At 29.1% G+C, this 19,762-nt stretch overlaps 1 protein-coding gene across 1 annotated transcript; it reads right to left on the bottom strand.

Annotated features, from left to right (window-relative positions):
- Positions 1-334: 334 nt before the first annotated feature.
- LOC129962254 (uncharacterized) lies at positions 335-17,587 on the bottom strand. The gene is made up of 3 exons (XM_056075997.1): positions 17,224-17,587; positions 15,851-15,909; positions 335-555 (listed from the first exon to the last, which is right to left on the bottom strand). Exons 1-3 carry the CDS (start codon positions 17,250-17,252, stop codon positions 335-337), a joined length of 309 nt encoding a protein of 102 aa, XP_055931972.1. The 5' UTR covers positions 17,253-17,587.
- Positions 17,588-19,762: the final 2,175 nt, after the last annotated feature.

The following is a 19,762-nucleotide window of genomic DNA, read 5'->3' on the forward strand; positions in this document are numbered from 1 at the left end:
TTTAATAATTGATGAATTAGATAATTTAAGTTTAAAATTGATTTGAAATCATTGTTCCTAATTATCTTATACTTATTTCATAGAATTACATGTTTCAACCTTTTTTAAGAATACTCAATGAAGAATCATTATTTCGATACAAGAAATTTTTTCCATTCAATAATTTTTAACTGAAAATTATTCATTAAAAAGAAATTACATGAAACAATTAAAATTCATAATTCTTATGCAGGAAGAACTACATTTTATCAGTACATTTAATATTTTATTATGTATATGTTACTCTTTCTAGACTCTGAAATTTTAGCATTTTTCTGAATTCCATGTTTTGCAGTCATCTCCTTCCACCGATGAGAGCATGCTCCTTGTCTTCCAACAACTGCCTGATTCGAATCCGTTGCTTTTCAGTGATGACATGATGTCCAGGAAGATCGGTTAATCGGACTCGTTCCGCTGTAGAAGGTAAAAGAAGGATCCGATTCTTCAATTCCAAAACACCGTCAAACTGCGATTCGATCATTTTTAGAACATCGGGATTGTTGATTTTTGACATGGCTACGAGAAAGGAATATCTGACATTCTCAGAAAATTCCACGTTTAAAAAAAAAAAAAAAAAAAAAAAAAAAAAAAAAAAAATTAAAATTGTTAAGATTTTGGAATCTGTTCGATTTTCAGAAAACCACAAAACAATACCAGCAAACACTCTCGACTAATACAAGAGTATATATGCTTTATATTCATCTGTTTTATACTTTATTTTTTTAACTCGTCAGTGCTATGCAAGCAGATGACAGTATTGAATATTCCACGTCTTGAATTCCAGAACAAATATTTAATTTTTGAATTATTCAAACCATAAAATATTGTTCTCATCTTAGAAGATTAAAAAAGATTTTTAAAAAATATTGTAAATATTAAAGTTTTTTGGGGTTTTTTAAAACAAATAATCTAGGTGTTGAGTAATTTGACACGTAAAAGTCAATCAATTTCTATTCATATCGAAGGACATTTATAATACATTCGTATGTTTGAAAAGCAGCAGCATTAGAATATATTTTCATAAAACCTTACAGAATAAATATCTCAAAAGGTGGAAATGATTCATTATGATTATTGCGTCCAGTATTAATCTATGAAAGAATAGATTGTTACAAACATCTTTAAAAAATCCTAATTTTAGTGCCATTTAAGAATGGCATTTTGCGAATCGCCAATACTATGCTATGACTGCACATCTTTGTTCTCCTACAAAATGTTTTTAATGGATCTCAAAAGTAGATTTATGTTGCCACTTAATGTATCACAAAAACAAAAGCTGAATCCATTGACAATTCCCCGTAATTTGTTATTGTTAGAACCTTTCATATTCGACTTTTTTTCCGTACACGAAGTACATAAAATGTTATCATCAAAAATATAATAATGAAATTTCAATATACACTATGTTTTGTGAATAATAATTGGAAATATATATAACTAGAATGAATGAAATCTTATATATAAGATTTTTTAACACAAAAACTTCGGATTTTTAACAAATTTTGTGCAAATTTCGTCTACGGATTATTTATCTGTCCATCCGTGTATATGTGAATACTATATTTCAGAAAGGTATTGACATGGATGAATGAAGTTTGACTTAGTTTTTATTACTGGAATTGCTGATTTATATTAAATTTCGAGCCAAATCCATCAAAGCATCGATTAATAGCTTATTTGTATATTGGTGAGCATATTAATGTGATGACTGAAAATTATATAAAAAAGAGAAATGAAATTCTCTCTGGAGTCTTGACAGCTGAATTATATATCTATATTCAATCCGGGAGTAAGACGATTAAAAGAGCTTCATTTTTCCAGTTGGAAAATAAATAAATTTATAAAAGATATAAATTCTTTGAGTGATAAAGTATTAGAATAATATCAAAACTTCATCACACATAATTGGCTAGATTCTTATATATGTATCATTACGTTCATATATTAAATATTTATAAACAATAAAATTTCGCTTCAATAATATTTTGTAAAAGCGTGGAAGCGGAGCAAGCTGGAATCATAATAAGTAAAGACAAATATTTTCACTATGTTAATAAAATTTAAAAAAAAACAGCTATAGTCTAATCAAAACTTTCTCGCATATTTCTAATAAAGATGTTATCCCAGTGGATGCCTTGCATAGATTGGGGTACAATAGTTACGAAATATTAACTTTTCGCGTCAATTTAGTATTTTTACTGAATCTATCGCGTGATCCTTGGTGGGTGTTTTGGCGTGCGGCCAAAAGTATCCAAAAATCAAATTTGGATTTTAGACGCTTTCTTTCCAACCGACTGAAAAAAAATTTGATATAAAACTATAACAAAAGTCCAAAATCACGTATAAAATTTGATACATTTAAGTGATCGTGCTTTTGAGTTATCGCGTTTACATGCTTCTAAAAGTATAAACTGACAGATGGTCAACCTCTTGTTGGATTTCGCTCAAAATTTGGTAGGCGTCTATACTAAAGATGTTAAATCTTTGTACCGAATTGTATCTAACTCTCTTTGTTTTGTAGATATGGAGCTAACTAATATTCGAACAATCGGATAGATAGATTTCCTATGAACGGATATTGCTCCAAATTTAATAGAAATCAATAAATCAGTTTTTAGCCAGTATACCAAATTTTATCCGTCTAGCTCAAAGAGTTTTTGAGTTATCTTTGTCAGATACAGACATACATACGGACATTTTCCAAAAATGTGTTTTTCGAACTCGGGTAGGTCTAAAACATGGAGATTCATCAAAATCTTAAGTTTGAATTTTTTGACGATTATTATATTTTCTCTATACTATATAAGTAAAAAGGATTAATCTAAAATAAATCATTAAGATAGTAAAACGTCCGGAAATGTGAAACTAAATTGATCATCTTATTAGAAGATATCTTTTGAGGCTTCAAAATGTACACTGCCCAGAGCTCCAAAGTACCTAAATCCACCATTGTTTGCATTAAATTTTCGTCGTTAATGTTTTAATAAGAGAGATAAAACCGGCATTCGCTTTTTTTTTACTGTACGACAGCGCTAAATGCAAAACTCCCCATATTGTGTAATTGTATGAAAAAGAATTTTCTGTATGGAAAAAAAATTATGTAACTGTTTAGAAGAATCTTCCCGTTATTTTTCCCCTTCGTTTTTGTATAAATGTCATTTAGCTAATTCATAATATTTCAAACAATAAATAAGGTATAATATCAACAATTTAACAAATACAGGAAATAAAAATGACATTTTATGTCGTGTTATGACACGTGCTGAGATAATGACTTTAATTTTCCTTCTCCTTGACCGCTGCCAAAACAAATGATAAAGGCAATTGAAATAACTGGTCTCCGTCCGTACAATGGCTCCGGCATCCAACCATGACCAGATTTGTCGGATTAAATCATTATGTCAATTTTCATCGTAAATTTCCCAAGGCTAAACGAGGAAATTAAGAGAAATTGTAGATAGTAATCCCTTCAAAAAGACAACACGGTCGAGATCTTTCCAACCAATACAAAAGATTCAACAGTCATCTGACCACCGTTCATAATTACGAGGTCAACCCCCGATAGACTTTGCGTTGTTTCAAAAAAGGGACATTAATCTAAGAAATGATCTCGATTAAAGAAATTAATTCAACATTGAAATTTGTCCTTTAACAGTAGAGAGGAAAATGCGTCATTAAAGACAATTCAAAAACATTTTAAAAATGTGAATAATAATGCTCAAAGAAAATAATAAGTTTTTAAAATAATTTATTGCTTCGTTTGCGTGAAAATACGATAGAAATCTTTGGCATATATTAAAACGTTTCATTATATTTGAATTTACATGGATGCTGTAATCGCGCGTGCGTTTATTTTATCGATCATAAATTATTCGATGGATGTCGTGCTCGTATTGTATTCGAATATTGTTTCTTCTTATTTTCTCTTCAATTTCTTTAATTCTTACAATATATATTCGATACCAAAATATAAATGTGTGTGTGTGATTAAAATAATAGCTATGAATAAAATGCTGAATTTAAAATAAGCAGCAATAGCCTCCAGCCAAACTTTCAGTTTTGTAATTTAAAAGATCGTTACTCCGAGATCTGATTCCACTGCATATATATACGCTAGACTGCATGTTTACACTACGGTGAACCAAAATATCGAAAAACTTTTTACAATTCTTTATTGCCTCAGAGAAGTTGCCAATTTATGAGAAATATAATGCGAGAAAATTAATAAAATTGCTTATAATCTTTCATTCCTGCATGGGGTTAAAACGTCGAAAAAAGTGGTAAAAATCGATTATTTTCATTATTTTTAATTTGAAATCTTTTCTTTATTTGCTTATTATAATAGCACTAGCCGCCCTTGGCGACCAGCCGGTTCGCCAATCTTAATGTTCGTTAAAATTTTAAAAATTAAATATTTTATGCAATTCCTACTTTAATAGCTTCTTCATCAAAATATTTTAAAACTTCAAATTTTGATAGTCATATAATTCTCTCATAATATTATAAACGCCTTCAGTCATAACGTAATATGTATCTCTCTAATTTTCTGTTAGTTCCCGTAGAATTTATACTATAAATTAAAGTGAAAAGGATTAATCTGCAATTAATATAATAATATTTTTTACTGAAACAAAGTATTTTTTTGTAATATGATTACTGAAAACAGTCACTGAGCGTTTAAACTTTATAGGCACTAAAGAATATCTTTCCTAATTTATGCAATATTTCAAGAATTTGTCAACAAAATATTCTCAGATTCATTATGACCAGAACGATTAATTAACAATGTTTAATTTTAAATGCATCAAACACTAAGAAAATAAAACGAATCGTTTAAAATAATCGGTTGAAAACAGGTTAAAAAAACTAAAAAAACGATGTACTTAAACTATAAGCGTATACTAAAAATATATAACTAACATAAATACAATTTAATTACAAAAACATGCAACTAACCTAAAAATAATTTAAATCATCCGTTGATAATGGTTGTCATGTCAACAATCAGAACACAACGGATGATTAAAAATAATTTAAATCATCCGTTGATAATGGTTGTCATGTCAACAATCAGAACACAATGCGCGCATGCGTGAATTTTCAACGCCAGTTACGTTAACGCAAATGCGTGAGTTTTTCTACGCCAGTTGGGGTAACGCTATGCAGATTAGAAATTTTTAATTTCCTTTATTCTGTTTTATTTTAATTCAAAAGTACTTAAAAATGAATCTGAAAGATCGATTACTTAACAATGTTTAATTTTAAGTGCATCAAACATTCAGAAAATAAATAGGATCGTTTCAAATAATCAGCCGAAAAATCTAAAGCCTAATCTCATGACTGTTGGGGGAAAAAATGAAGCCGTACTCATTTGGCGGTGGGAAAAATGAAAAGATTTTTTTGGCGGGAAAGTTAATTTTTAATTAATAATTAAAATTCTAATTAAAAATTCAAAAAAGGGCTATCCTATCTTTTAAGTTAGATCAAACTGCACACGAGTGCAAATTTGATAAAAATCGGTTAGGTAGTTTAGGAGTCCATCGCGGACAAACAACGTGACACGTAATTTATATATATTAAGATTAGCTGTTAAGTACTCAACATATTAAGAATAATAAAATTAATTTTATCGAAATTGGTCCATAATTTTATGTCGCACATTTCTTTTAAATATAATTGCTTGTGCATTTTTTGGTTCCTAATCAACACCATAATTTTATGTATCCTATTATCTATGAATTTGAACAGTTCACCATATATTATTAGCAAAGAATTCTTTATTTAATTTACTTTCTCGTTTACTGTAGCAATCAACTGCAGAAATTCAACATCAAAAATTAAAGTAGAAAATCTTGTGTTTACAAAGAATCAATGACAAGAATACAAAAAGTAACACGATCACGAGGCTTTAAATAAATTAAGTATTAACACACCTTATTGTTGTTGGTTTTTTTTTTTTTTTTTTTTTTTTTTTTTTTTTTTTTTTGCATGTCAGTTAAATTTGTCTTCTCACCAGATCATACTTGGAAGTCTAATTTCTCAATGAACTTTATGATTGCCACTTAGTCACCTATTAGAAGTCTTTTATCAATGCCAACGATAAAAACAATCAATCTGAAGCCGATTTTATTTTGACATAAGCAGCTTTATTTGGAATTTAAATTGATTTAATGAATGCAGATGTATCACTCCCATGAATTTTCCCAAATTTTACCCTTAAAAAAACCCTTTGGCACCTTTTGATTTGCTGAATCTGCTTTTGATCTTTTGTCTGCTAAAACTCCAAGAGTAGTATATATGCTTTACAAAACGGCATCTCTCATTAAGATTGAAATTAACTGATCCAAAATGGCTAAAACCTTTCTCATAAACAATAAAACTTTTTTGAATTGTACTGAACTGGCACCGTCTAGTTTGCAGGTCCTTTCAGACCAATGCTATGGACATGTTTCAAGTATTGAAGATTTCAGGCTATTCATAGTCAAACTATTCATTCCATGCTATTCACTCTTCAAATTTCCATTTCTATTTAACATCTTTTGCAAACACTTTAATGAAAAATTAATAAATTTGCTTATCTTTGTGATAAGCTCATCTAATCTGAAAAAATAAAGGATGTACAGACTTGATATAAACGTTACTTACCAATATTTTTCTGATAACTTTATTCCTGAAGATGACGTAATAGGAGAGTTTTAACTTAACCTTTGACTTTCCTTCGGCGTATCAAATACAGTTTATTTATTATTTACTAGCCGCCTTTGGTGACCAGCCAATTCGCCAGTATTAATGATCGCTAAGATTTTCAATTAAATGTTTTATGCAACTTGGTCTCTTAACTTTTGCTGCATAATATTTTTATGCTTCAGACTTTGCTATTTATATAATTCTGTTATACTGTTATGTTGGCCTTAAACAGTTCATTGTACTACTTATCTCTCTCTTTAATTTTCTGTCAGCGCCCATAAAATTTCAACTTCAAATTAAATTGGAAATGTTAAATTGCAATTCATATAAAAACATTTTTTACTAAAATTAATCATGTCTATTTTTTTTAAATATGAAAATTTGAAGCAGAATTGATCGGCATTGAAGCTATGTGTGCAGTGCAGAATAGTTTTTGTAATTTATACAATATCTTAAAGAATTATTCAGCAAAAATTTCTCTGGTTCATCGTACAATTCAGTTTTTAGTCTTACTATCAAAATATTTAAATAATATTTAAAAAAAATTATTTTGTTTTATTTCAGTTAATAAATGTACTTATGTAAAAAAAATAGGAAGTTTAAATTTTACACAGTCCTTTGTCCTAAGGAATCATATTCTGCAAAATACTCTTGACATTTCAGTTTTTAAATAAATAAATAAATGTTTCTATCCTCTGATATAAAACTTGACCGACTTATGAAATTTTTATATACCAGTTTCAGAACAATCAATATTTTCATAATCATAGGCCAATCACGGTTGAGAAACCCTGGCAGAAAAACTGGTGTATCTTCTTTGAGACGGTCGATGAAGTGGTCTAAAATCGCCAGTTTTTATAGAAGTGTTATTTATTTTCAAATTTCATAAATTAGTCAGTTTAGGGATTGATTTAGTTGATTGGAGTACAACAATTTTTATTTAAAATATTGGTGTTTCAAGAATGTTATGTTAAAAATGATTCAAAAGGCAGAGTATCTATGTAAAAAAAATTTTAATTCATAATTCATTGGTACATTTATTGACTCAAGTTACATAAAAAATAATTATTTCGCTCATTTAAACCCTTTTGTTAGCAGATGTATGCTCCAAATTAGCTGATGGGCACCGATTAAAAATGTTTATCCTATATATATTAAACCATGTTTGCCTTAAATTGAACTATTTATTGAATTAATAACGTAGATATTGTAAAAAATCATAGAAAACTTAACCATTACTTTTATTTAGCTCCTCCATTACTTTTTTTAACTCCTTCATTACTTTTATTTATTCCATTTTCCTTTTCTCCTACATTTACTTTTTAGAAACTATCATGCTAAAAAAATTTTTTTTACTTCATACTGACACGTGCTGAAAATTGCACTGTTATATATTTAATTTGCAATAAGAGTAGATTTATTTTTTAAATTGAACTTCTGTCAATGTGATGGCAACATGTTGATAAAAGCTAATTCTTTCCCATTGATGTGCTCGTGCAGATTAAATTTTATTTTGTGTGAAATATATTGTTGAAAAATATGGTTAAAATAATCCTTTAAAAATTCTTTAAAATTCGAAACTCAATTTATAGGTTAAGGAATTGGTATCATTAAAAAGATAATTTTTTGTGCTTTAAATTGATGCAAAAATTAATTTCGTGCTGTAATATCTTCAGACGTTATAGCGGAAAAGCGTCGCGATTTCACTTAATTTTTTATAAATTAAAATTATAAAAAATTCAAAAAAAAAAATCGCTCCGAAGTGCACATTCCTGGCCTTCATAGCTGTAGGTAGAACAGTTTGGCCTGTAGAGAGCAAGCACACACGCACATTGAGCTTTATTATAAGAATACAGATATAGATTACTTTTCAGCTGTGTGAATTAATCCTAAAACGTTAAAGCTATCTACGAAATATCACACAAACAGATAAAAGAGGGTGCAAGGAAAAGCTTTTAAGTTATTATTTCATGTTGGATTTAGATTTATTTAAACTTACAAAAGGTTGAAAAAGAATTTATTCAGACAAAAAGCGAAACTGTTTTTCTCTTACTCTTTTTTTCCAGTTGGCTGAATTCCAAATTTATTTAACATAAACGTCAGTGGGAAAAGATAACACAATGCTCTGTTTTGAAAAAAAATTTCAACGATGGAGTTCAAAAACGTTATAATAAAAAGTATATAACAGTATAAATTAATCATTATTTAAATTTATAATGATGGGTGAAATTCACGACTCAGACACCAACCATCCTAGACTAAACAAATTTCTTCGGGTAAATGTATCCGAATACCTAAGAGATGTACAGCGCTCTGATATATCGTTATCCAAAATATATTTGAAATCTACATTTCGATACGGCATTAGCAGCTTCGTAGAAAATCGTAAAACAAAACGTCTCATACAAACAACCCATTTGATTGTTAGGGTTTATTATCATATCGGAAAGTAGATTTACGGAAGTAATAATAATAAACAGAGAAACTATCTTATCGTTATCTTAAAGTCTACAGGGCGTGACGGCTTAGGAGGATACTATGTATTAAGTAATAAAGTTGCATGTAGAACTTGCTTTTCTAAAAAAAAAATTTAGAATCTTGTATTTATGCTATTTTGGGCATATTATTTTGTATATATTCACAATTCAAATAAAATCTTTTTTTATTATAAATAAACGTGTCAACCACATAATTTGTAACACTTATTTTAACAAAATATAATGTTCGTTTATGATATAAATTCCATCGTATAATTCACTCTCATTCTTACGATATATTATTCATTGTTTTAAAACAAAAGAATAGAAAATATAGTATCAAGACATTACGTAATAAAAATGATTCGTGTAAGATAAGAATGTTAATGAATATAAACGATAGAGTATCGGTATTCGGAATTTTTAATCGATATATCACCCATGCATAGCTTAAATAGTTCCCACTTTTTTTTTTCTTTTCAAGATGAGAGAAAGTTTAGTAGTTAATATTTCCCACTTGTAGTTCACTAATTAATATTTTCCGTCCATTTAAAGGAGGGTAAAACATAGAAAGGAAAAAAACAATTAATTGATTAAGGCAGTAATTTAAATATTACAGCTTCCAATCTTTGTATCATGCGACCACAGTTTAATATATAAGGATAGAGGAAAATAATTTTTTCTATTTAGAAGGCTCTAAAATGTGCTTCATTGACCAAATGGTATAAAATTTGAGCTACAAGTACTTCAAAGGATGCTCTTGACATTAAATAAAAATTGTAATGTGAAACTCCACTGACAAATGATACTGTAATAAACAAAATATGGTTTGTAAATGTTAAATGCCATCAAAAACATAACTTGTAAAAAAACCAAGTCTCGCAACTCAGTTCTTCTATCGTAAAAAGTTGTGAGATCCATGTAATACCAAGTCGGTCTATTTATTCAGTCCCTACTTAAGGGTCCTTCTGTCTTAAGTTATTACGTAATTAGCTAACCTAACAACATCTTATGGTGACCATATCAATATTAAAAATCTTTTATGGTTTAAATAAATAGATTGACTTGGCCATCGCATGAAAACACAATGTATCTTTACATTAAATTAGATTACATTAACATAATCTTTATTAGATTGTTTAGTGCGATTGCCAAGTCAATCTATTTATTTAAACCATAAAAGATTTTTAATATTGATATGGTCACCATAAGATGTTGTTAGGTTAGCTAATTACGTAATAACTTAAGACAGAAGGACCCTTAAGTAGGGACTGAATAAATAGACCGACTTGGTATTACATGGATCTCACAACTTTTTACGATAGAAGAACTGAGTTGCGAGACTTGGTTTTTTTTACAAGTTTTGTTTTTGATGGCATCTCATTTCTTTTTGTAGATAGTCCTTTTCTTATTTTTGTATGTAGTCTTCCCCTTTTTCTTTTCCGGTACTACTTCTTGAGATTCAGCCACAGTTTTTCTCAAAGCCCAGTCTCTGTCTCTATGGGTTTTTCTCGTAAGCTTTGATGTTACAATTTTTGACAAGTCTGGACGGTAAATGCTTCTTAGTCTGTTGTATTCACAAATTGAGGATTCTTGCGCTTTAATACTTGCAAAGTCGACATTTATTGATGTAAGCCATCCAGACTTGTAACTCTCGGAAGTGCCACGTAAGCTTGACCGGATGTGAACGCTGCAGAACCAATATCCATCAGTGCATTATTTAGACTCAGACCGTGACTTTTGTGTATAGTTATAGCATAGGCTATACATATGGGAAACGGTTCGCGATGAACATAAGCTCTATTAATAATTTCAAATTTAGTTTTGACCGGACTAAGCTCGTAAACATGTTCTTTATTAAATGCAATGTATATTTTCTTAATTATTTTTTGTATTTTCCTGATCAACCTTTACTCTTTGCACTATACCGATAGAATCATTAACTAAACAAAGACTCACGTCAATATTTCGCCTTAACATGACTTTTGCTCCTATTTTTATAATTATGTTCTCTTCCAGGCCTGCAGTTATAGAAGCATCGTCTTCATATTTTTTTATGCATTCACGAGCTCTTTTTGTTAGGTATCTGGGGAAATTTATGCTATCTACAGCTGTAAGTTTTATTTTGGGATGTAGAAGAGATTTAAGCATTGCAGTATTTAATTGTTGACACATGTTTTTTGTAGATAATAAGCAAACGATATCATCAGGAAGTTTCGAGAGGTGTTCAATTATTTCAATTAATCTGTTTTCATTTGAATTGGATTTGAGAGTTATTAATCTAGTCGAGAGTAAGTCGCGGTCTTAAGTAAATACATGTTAAACATTGGATATCATCGACACTTCGTCTATTATAAACAACACTACTTCTTTCAAATCTGATCTCAGAAGGAGCACTTCATCAGAAAGTTGTTTGTACTTCGGTATTTGCTTGTGTTCTACAGGCAGTTGCAATAGTCTATGTATAGTCAATCTATTCTATGTATAGTCAGCTATTCCTGTTGGAGTACTAACTGCCACTTTTTTTGTTTAAATAAGTCTTAACCCAAATTTTCAGAGTTTTTATTATAAAGCTCTTTCCAGTGCCAAAAGTTCCACTCACAAAACAGCGTAAAACGTCAGCGTTATTATCGGTTGTGTCCATTTTATTTGTGATCATATCGAAGACTCTTTTTTGATCGACATTAAGTTTTGCGATCATACTTTGAAGATCAGTTTACTTTCTTCTACCAGATTGATTTTCTGAAAGTCACCCATTGCGTTCGCAGCTTCTACAGCTTCAAATTCAATTATTTCAAATTAGATATTGTTAGAAACCTGTAATTTTGAGATTTAATTAATTTTTCCCAGCGAGAATAGTGTCATCATATGAAAGACCATTTTACAGTAATCTGTATTGGATGCTGCCGGATACCGAGCCAGTGATACGAGAGCTTGGTGAAAAACTTGGCGACCATTTGGCGACTTGACGACGAATTTGCCGACAAAATGGAAATGCTCGAAACTTCGAAACATTTATCGATCTGTCCATTATTACACAGATATTTTAGTTTTTCCTTGATTTATAGACTAAACACTAATTGTATTCTAAATTTGAAGCTTCTATGTCTGCTAGAAGTGCCTTAGAGTTTTGATGATCTGTCAGTCAGTCAGTCAATCAGTCAGTCAGTGACAAAATTCACAATCTTTGACTAGTTATAATTCTTAAACTACTGGTTCAAATTTAATGAAATTTGAAATATACCGTGTTTATATAATGCCTGCTTGGTTACTGAAAATTCAGGCTTCTAGTTTTATCCACAACGAAGTTATAGGGGATTAAAAATGGCCTGAACTGCTTCGAGAAAAGGATAGTACGGCCGTGCCGCTTGTTTTTGCTCGACTTGGCGGGGGCACTGCCGTGCCCCCAGATAACATAAAAACAGCATAAAAACTTTTCAATGAGTCTCCCTTTAAATTCAACAATGTGCTTTAATCGCAGAACCACATTTCTTCAGATAAGCGGTGTAAGTCTTCCGGAATATCTATAACATGTGGCCAAATGTTATTTTTCAGACCTAGCATAGATATTGGCCTTCTTTTGACAGAAGACATTGTCCTTCAGTAAATCCCACAACCAAAAGTCGCAGGAGGTGCTATGTGGCGAACAAGAAGGCTATGCTATTCGAACATGACAGCTGATCAATTGTGCATCAAGAGAAGGTTTTCTTGGTAATTGTATTAAATGACGATCAATGCCGAGGAGATACACCATCTTGCTTGAAAATGTTGTCCTCAAGACATTTATCCTACTGAAATAATGGAATTACAAAATTCCCTCAGCATATCATGGTATCATTGTCCTGTGACTGAATAAATTTGGATTCCATTTGCAGTTATCTTGAACAAAAATACGGTCCAATGATAAAGATAGCTGTAAAACTTCAACATATTGTCACTTTTTCTGGAAGCAAAAGTTGTCCCTAAATAGCGTGAGTGTTTTCTGCAACCTAAATTCGACAACAAATGTGCGTTAACTTGCCCACTGAGGCAAAAGTGAGCTTCATCACTTCACCGAATGTTCCACGCCCAAATGGCAACAAACAGGATTTCAGTAAGGAAACTGAAGTGCAAACGTTTTATAAACCTCTGAAACCTGAAATAAGAACACAGTCTTGATTTTGTAGGTATAAATAGGAAAAATCCATTGTAAGATTTTTTTTTCGTACAGTATAATATGGTACATCAAATACTCGATCATATTAACATGCGGCAATTGATTTCTATCCTCAATAAATGCAGTAGGCCACATTTTTGATTCTGGAAGACGGAATTTGTTTCCGTTCCCTACTAGAAGAATGACAAATCACACAATTGTTTCAAATATCTGAATCATTTTGTTGAAAACTCATTGGACCTTTTCGTATGTACTTCATACGAAGGAATTCTTTTACAATTGCAATAGAGTTCTGCTAATTCTGGCAGAACAATTTTACTAATAGCGGTTTTAATTGCAATGTAGGCATAATGTACAGAGAATCCGCCATCTTCTTATCCAAAGGATAACGCTAATAACATGCGTTGTAACACAAACGATTATTCACATATTTAATGTATGCAAACAAATACCATTTGTGTTATAATGCCATCTATTGATGAATTTTGGTGCTATTTTTTTTTTATTTCATAAATGTCAAGTGCATCATATGAATTATCTCTACTAATAATTTTATATTATTTAGACCAATCGGAAGCATTCTAGAGTCCTCTTAAGTGTGAACTTACTTCTTACGAAGCCTGTCGATTAATGTAGAACAACCACACAAAGCTGAATTTTTTTTTAATTTCAAATCGCCTTGGAAGAAGAATTGTTAACTCATAATTATGATTTCCATGCTTACTTTATTTATATAAAATGAAAAATACTGGAAAAAATCCAATTACAATGTGAAATGCAAATAAGCAACAGCAACAATTAAAGAGAAAACAGAAAATAGAGAAGAATAATCCTCAATCAGCATGCAGCACACCAAACAAGTTTAAAAATTAGACATTTATATTTAAACCCATTGAAAGACATACAGAAAATATCATCATCTTCAAAAGTATTTATTAAAAAAATTATGTGATGTTGCTAATCAATCTTTTTATAACGCACTTTCTAAATAGTGTATTCAATGAACAGAATATATCCTTATCATTGATTAACAAAACATTTTAATTTCACAATAATTCTCAGATAACTTGACTATCACGCAAATATTGATTAAAACATGCATTGAAACATTAGTTGTAAAATGAATTATTTGTAGGAAAACGATTTCAATTTCGATTCAACAAAGAAATATATTTTTGTAAAATATGCTTAAAATATTTTTATGTCATTAAAACTAAAACAATTATACAACAATTAATTTAGAAAAGAAAGAATTGAAAAGAAAATTTTTTAAGATAATGTAAAATCATTTTTAAGCTGTAATAATTCCAAAAATTATCGCGAAAAAACGGCAAAATATCGCTAAATTTTTAATTGTTATTAAGATTTCAGAAAAGCTCCAACATATGCACATTCTTAATCTCCTAAGTATATATGTACCAACTTAAGCAAAACTAGATTAAGCGATCGTCCTGTAGAGCGCAAATATCCCCCCCACACACACACACATTCTCATTTATTATTAAAAAAGAAAACCAAACAATATTTCTTTTCCTAAATAGGATCACAATCGCATATTAGTGAATTTCCCTACCTTTTAACCAATCATTAAAACGTTCGTTGCCATGAATCATGCCTGTGATTTGGACCACTAATAAGATGGTTGTTTCTATGTTATCTCTTAATTTAGTAAATAATAACTAAACTTCTAATAACATAGAAACTTTTATGTTATTTCTTAAATTAGTAAATAATAATAGTAGGTGTGAATCAGGGGCGATTCACACGGTGAACAATGGGATAAAACAATGAGATATAAATTAAATATGGACTTGTTTACCTCGCATCAAATTCTCCAATGAATGTCAACTTTTTCTTTCACTCAAATTTGAGTGACACCTCATTCAGCATGTTAACGATCATTCCATATCATGCTTTACGAGAATCCCGCTTTACATCCATACAGTGGCATTACTCTGCGCCTTTCCATTTCTTTTTCTGCGGATTTACGTTCATTTTAAATCAAGTTTCTTCTAAACTCTTAGGTGAACAATTTGATACAATACGCCAGAAGTCAGCCCCAGGCTCACCCGAATACAAAAACGCAATGGTTTTTTATTGGTCTAATAGGATACATATACTGGTAGATATCTAATCTATTAGTCCAGTTCTGACTGGTTTCTCGCATTGACGGAAGATTTTGAAGTGCCACCCCTCCTTTAATATGGTAATCAGCGTGAATGTCCATCTTTGCATTTAATTATTTTAATAATAACAAAATTATAATTCTTCATACTCTATTACATAACATTCTTTTCAGTCATTATTTTTGACAGCAATCTTATATTACTTCATTTGAACAAGTTTAATTGCAATAAATAAAAATAGCTGTAAAATACATTTTCTGAAATTTAGTAATGTTATAATTAACGATTTCCAACACATACATGTAGATTCTTTTCCTTGTCAAGAATAATCTAAAGCAATTTATTGGTTTTAAAAATATTCTTACCTTTATCAGATGAAGAGTTCATTCTTTCTTGATCGGAACAACATATAAACTCATTCAATCTAAAAAGAAATAATAAATAGAAAGATTAATAAAGAAGGTAAAAAAGGATAAAATGCCGAAAAATATTTAAAAAATTTATTTAATGATAGTAAAAATATTTTTTTCTTATTTGGAGGGGGGGGATATTTAAGTATCTTCTTTATAATTGTTTCATAACTTTTCCGAGAATTATTTCCGATTCCGCAATTTGAAAATGTTTTGAATTATTGTTTTTCTATCGAATTCTACGTTTTACTCTAAAACTTTTTGGCAAAAATAAAAGTAACTTTGGATATTGCATCTCATGCCTTTAATGAAACATCCAAACTAAATAATTTGAAGAAAATAAATAAATTTATGATAAAACATTCTATCAGACGACCGCAGATTTAAAATTTTTGAAGAATCGCGATTTAATAATAAGTCACGAATTTCCTTAACACTGAAATTAACTTCCCAAAGTTTCTTCCGTCGACTTTATAATATATTTTTGCAATAAACAATTTTGGATTCTAATTTACCTTTTATAAATTGTATAAAGAAATATGAATATGCATTCGATTTCTAGTCCGATTTTCCGAACTGGACACAAAATCCGACATAAATCTAAAATTCTGATGAAAAACTATTGGTAAAATCCTAGATAAGCCCACCTCTTGGCGGCTTATTTGAAATCTCGCCAAGTTGACTGCTAATTGAATACTTGTTATTATTATTATTATTTTTCAATTAAAAAACGGTAGTTGAAAGCCAGAAATAATAAATAAATAAATAATAATAAAATAATAAATAAATAAATAATAATAAAATAATAAATAAATAAATAATAATAAAAAATAAACTAAAAAAATATATTAAAAATAAAATAAGTAAAAAAAATTAAAAAATTAGTTTAAAAAAATTAAAAAATTAAAAATTAGCCACATTGGCGACGTTATCGCCACTCGTTTGGCGAGAATTCAAAAAGATGCCAAAAGGTGGGCTGTGTATGCACAAATATTGTAGATCTAATGCAATGCATAGAATTTTTTTTTTTTTTTTTTCAAAATGCTTGATCTATTTTTATTATTAAATGACGAACCTAAACACAAAATGTGCTACTATGCACATGTATACGAAAAAATAAGTAGAACAGATCTTAATATGTGGGAGCACATTTAGTAATCATAGTAAAATATAGCTATGATTAACACATAAGAAAATAGAAAACAGAAAATACATAAAAAAAATGTCTTCATATTTATAAAAAAAATAATAAAATCATATATATATGTAAAGCTAGAAAGTATAGGTAGTATGCAAGGAAGTAATCAGAATTGCATTAAAGTACTTACATGTATTTAAAACTTTTAAGAAATTCCATATCTTGAACAAGATAATCAACGCTGCAGCTAAATAAATTTAATATCGCACAAGTTGCTACAAAATATTTTAATTTAGTAGAATGTAATAACTTTTCTTTCTTTTTTTAAATAATCTAATTTATATGCTGATTTCAGATTTGGTAATAAAATCTGTTGGGTAATTACAAATCAAAGATTTTCATATCATTAATTATTTCAGCGATCATTTAATAATCATTTTAAAATTAGTATTCTTTTCAGTAATTTAATTAATTAAGTAATTTCAGTTTCGTTTTCGTTTCGACTAGTTAAAAGCGAAAGATATTTTCATTTTATGACTTTCCTGTCAAAGAACCATGTTGTAACCGTCTGACAAGCACCACAGAAGTATTACTGCTTGCAAAAATTTGATTCAAAATACGCCTCAACCAATAAGAAAGTGTTCTGTTGAACCAACCATCAAAAAAAAAAATTGTAGACTAATACATATCCTTTAAAATGACTAATATTAGGAATAGAATCATTAAACCGTCATTTTAACGGATTTCCAATAAAAATAGAGCAATACTTACAGGAAGTGAAGTAAAGACCTATTTAACAAACGAAATATAGTATTATAGTGCACAAAACTAGATTACATATTCACGATTCTACTACCGATCCACGAGACACTCCATCAAGTTGTGTTTATGTGATGAAAAATATATTTTGGCATTCCAAGTTTAGCAGTGACCTTCAATTTAAATAGCAGATGTTGCGAACTGTAAATAAGTCGTTAAACCTTAAACGTTTTATTAAATGATCTGTAATTGTTTTTCTTCCTTCATCAACTATTCGGATCTCTTTGTGAATTCGGAATATCGGAATGAATTTTTCTTGTTTTACGCCTTCGTCATTAATTATCGTTTCTGTTATATGAGAATCTACTAAAAGATGATTTAAAAGAGATGTAGTTGAAAATCAAGGAGTGATGCATGAAGCTCGTTAAAACTTTTTTTCTTATTAATCTTTATTAACTCTTTCGCAGAGTTAAAACTTTGTTTCCCTTAAACAAGATGGCGAAGAAAGAAAAACCTGAATATTTTTACGCTGGCATACTTTGTTTAAATCATGATATATGAATCATAATAAACAAAATGCAATGTTCTATAAATGGACTATAAGATTAGAGCTACTATAATTGATATGCAGATATTCACTTAGGAACAATTTATTAAAATTTTTATTAAATTTTTAATTCAATAAAAATTAATTAAAATTTAAACATTTTTCTAAAATTACTCCGGAGAATATCATCGTAAAAAAATTATGTTCACACTTCAAAGTTTAAAAATTTGCTTTTCTGTGATACAATTTTTTTTTATTTAATAATTTTTCAGAATTAATTTTAACATGCTTAGAGCAATATTTTTTTTGATACGTTTTAACGAAATTTAAACTAATTTTAATGTTTTATCAAGTGTTTTATTCCACTACTTTTGTTAATGCTAATGTTAAGATTTAAAAAATTAACTTTCTTTGGAAATTTTTTAATTTTGTTTTTTTACTACCTTTTTTATAGCTTGAAATTGGCCTTCTTTGTATAAACTGCAAATTGTAGAAACTGTTCCTTCGAGATTACAACGGCTGAAATGGAGGAATTACAGACGAATCAAACTTAAAACAATATCATACTACAATGTTTTGAACTAGAACTTGGTATTGCCAACTTTTGTTTCTGTTATTACTTATAAGAAATGGCTTCATGTTACGACCTTTTAAAACAGACATAAGTAATATACTTCAGAACTTCACCAAGTACTTCATCCCAAGTAATAATGCTAAACGATCTGTTGTTCTTTTTCCCTGTTGAATTGTATATTAACTACAAGAAATTAAAATGACTTATAATTTTATAAATCGTCAATTTATATTTTTATTTGTATTCCTGTATCGATTTCATTTTATTTATATCAAATGCTTATGATGAAAGATTTGAATTGTTTTATTTTTTCGGAGATAATAATTGCCTGTAATCTTTCATAATCGTCTGCATTTAACAAATGATCGGCCATACTTTTTTAATTCCGTTTTTGAATTTTGATTGTACTACTACTCACCATGTGCTACGGTTTCTAGACTAATTTTAATAGAATTCTCAAATTATAATTTTAATCTTCGGACTAGAGCAAACTGAAGTTAAATGAGTTGTAAAGATTTATTTTTAGTTTATTGTAGTATTTCGGCATAAATGGATTTTCAAAATTTGTTAAAACATAAATTTTTTAGTGAACTAATAAACAAAGTGTGTGTTTTAGATTAATGGAATATAATGATAGATTAATTAATAATGGACTTCATAGAAAAGAAATATTGTTTATGAGCAAGTATTCTCGATTTCATTTCAGGTAAGTGTTTATAAATTTTATGTTGTTGGTTTTTCAGAATATTTGGTTTATCATATAAATGCTTGTTTTGATGATCATTTTTTTTTATGAAAATGCTTTATTTCAAACATGCTATTGACTTATGAAGTAAATATGCAGAATTA

Source organism: Argiope bruennichi, chromosome 2 (genome assembly GCF_947563725.1).
Source record: "Argiope bruennichi chromosome 2, qqArgBrue1.1, whole genome shotgun sequence".
NCBI classification, from domain to species: domain Eukaryota; kingdom Metazoa; phylum Arthropoda; class Arachnida; order Araneae; family Araneidae; genus Argiope; species Argiope bruennichi.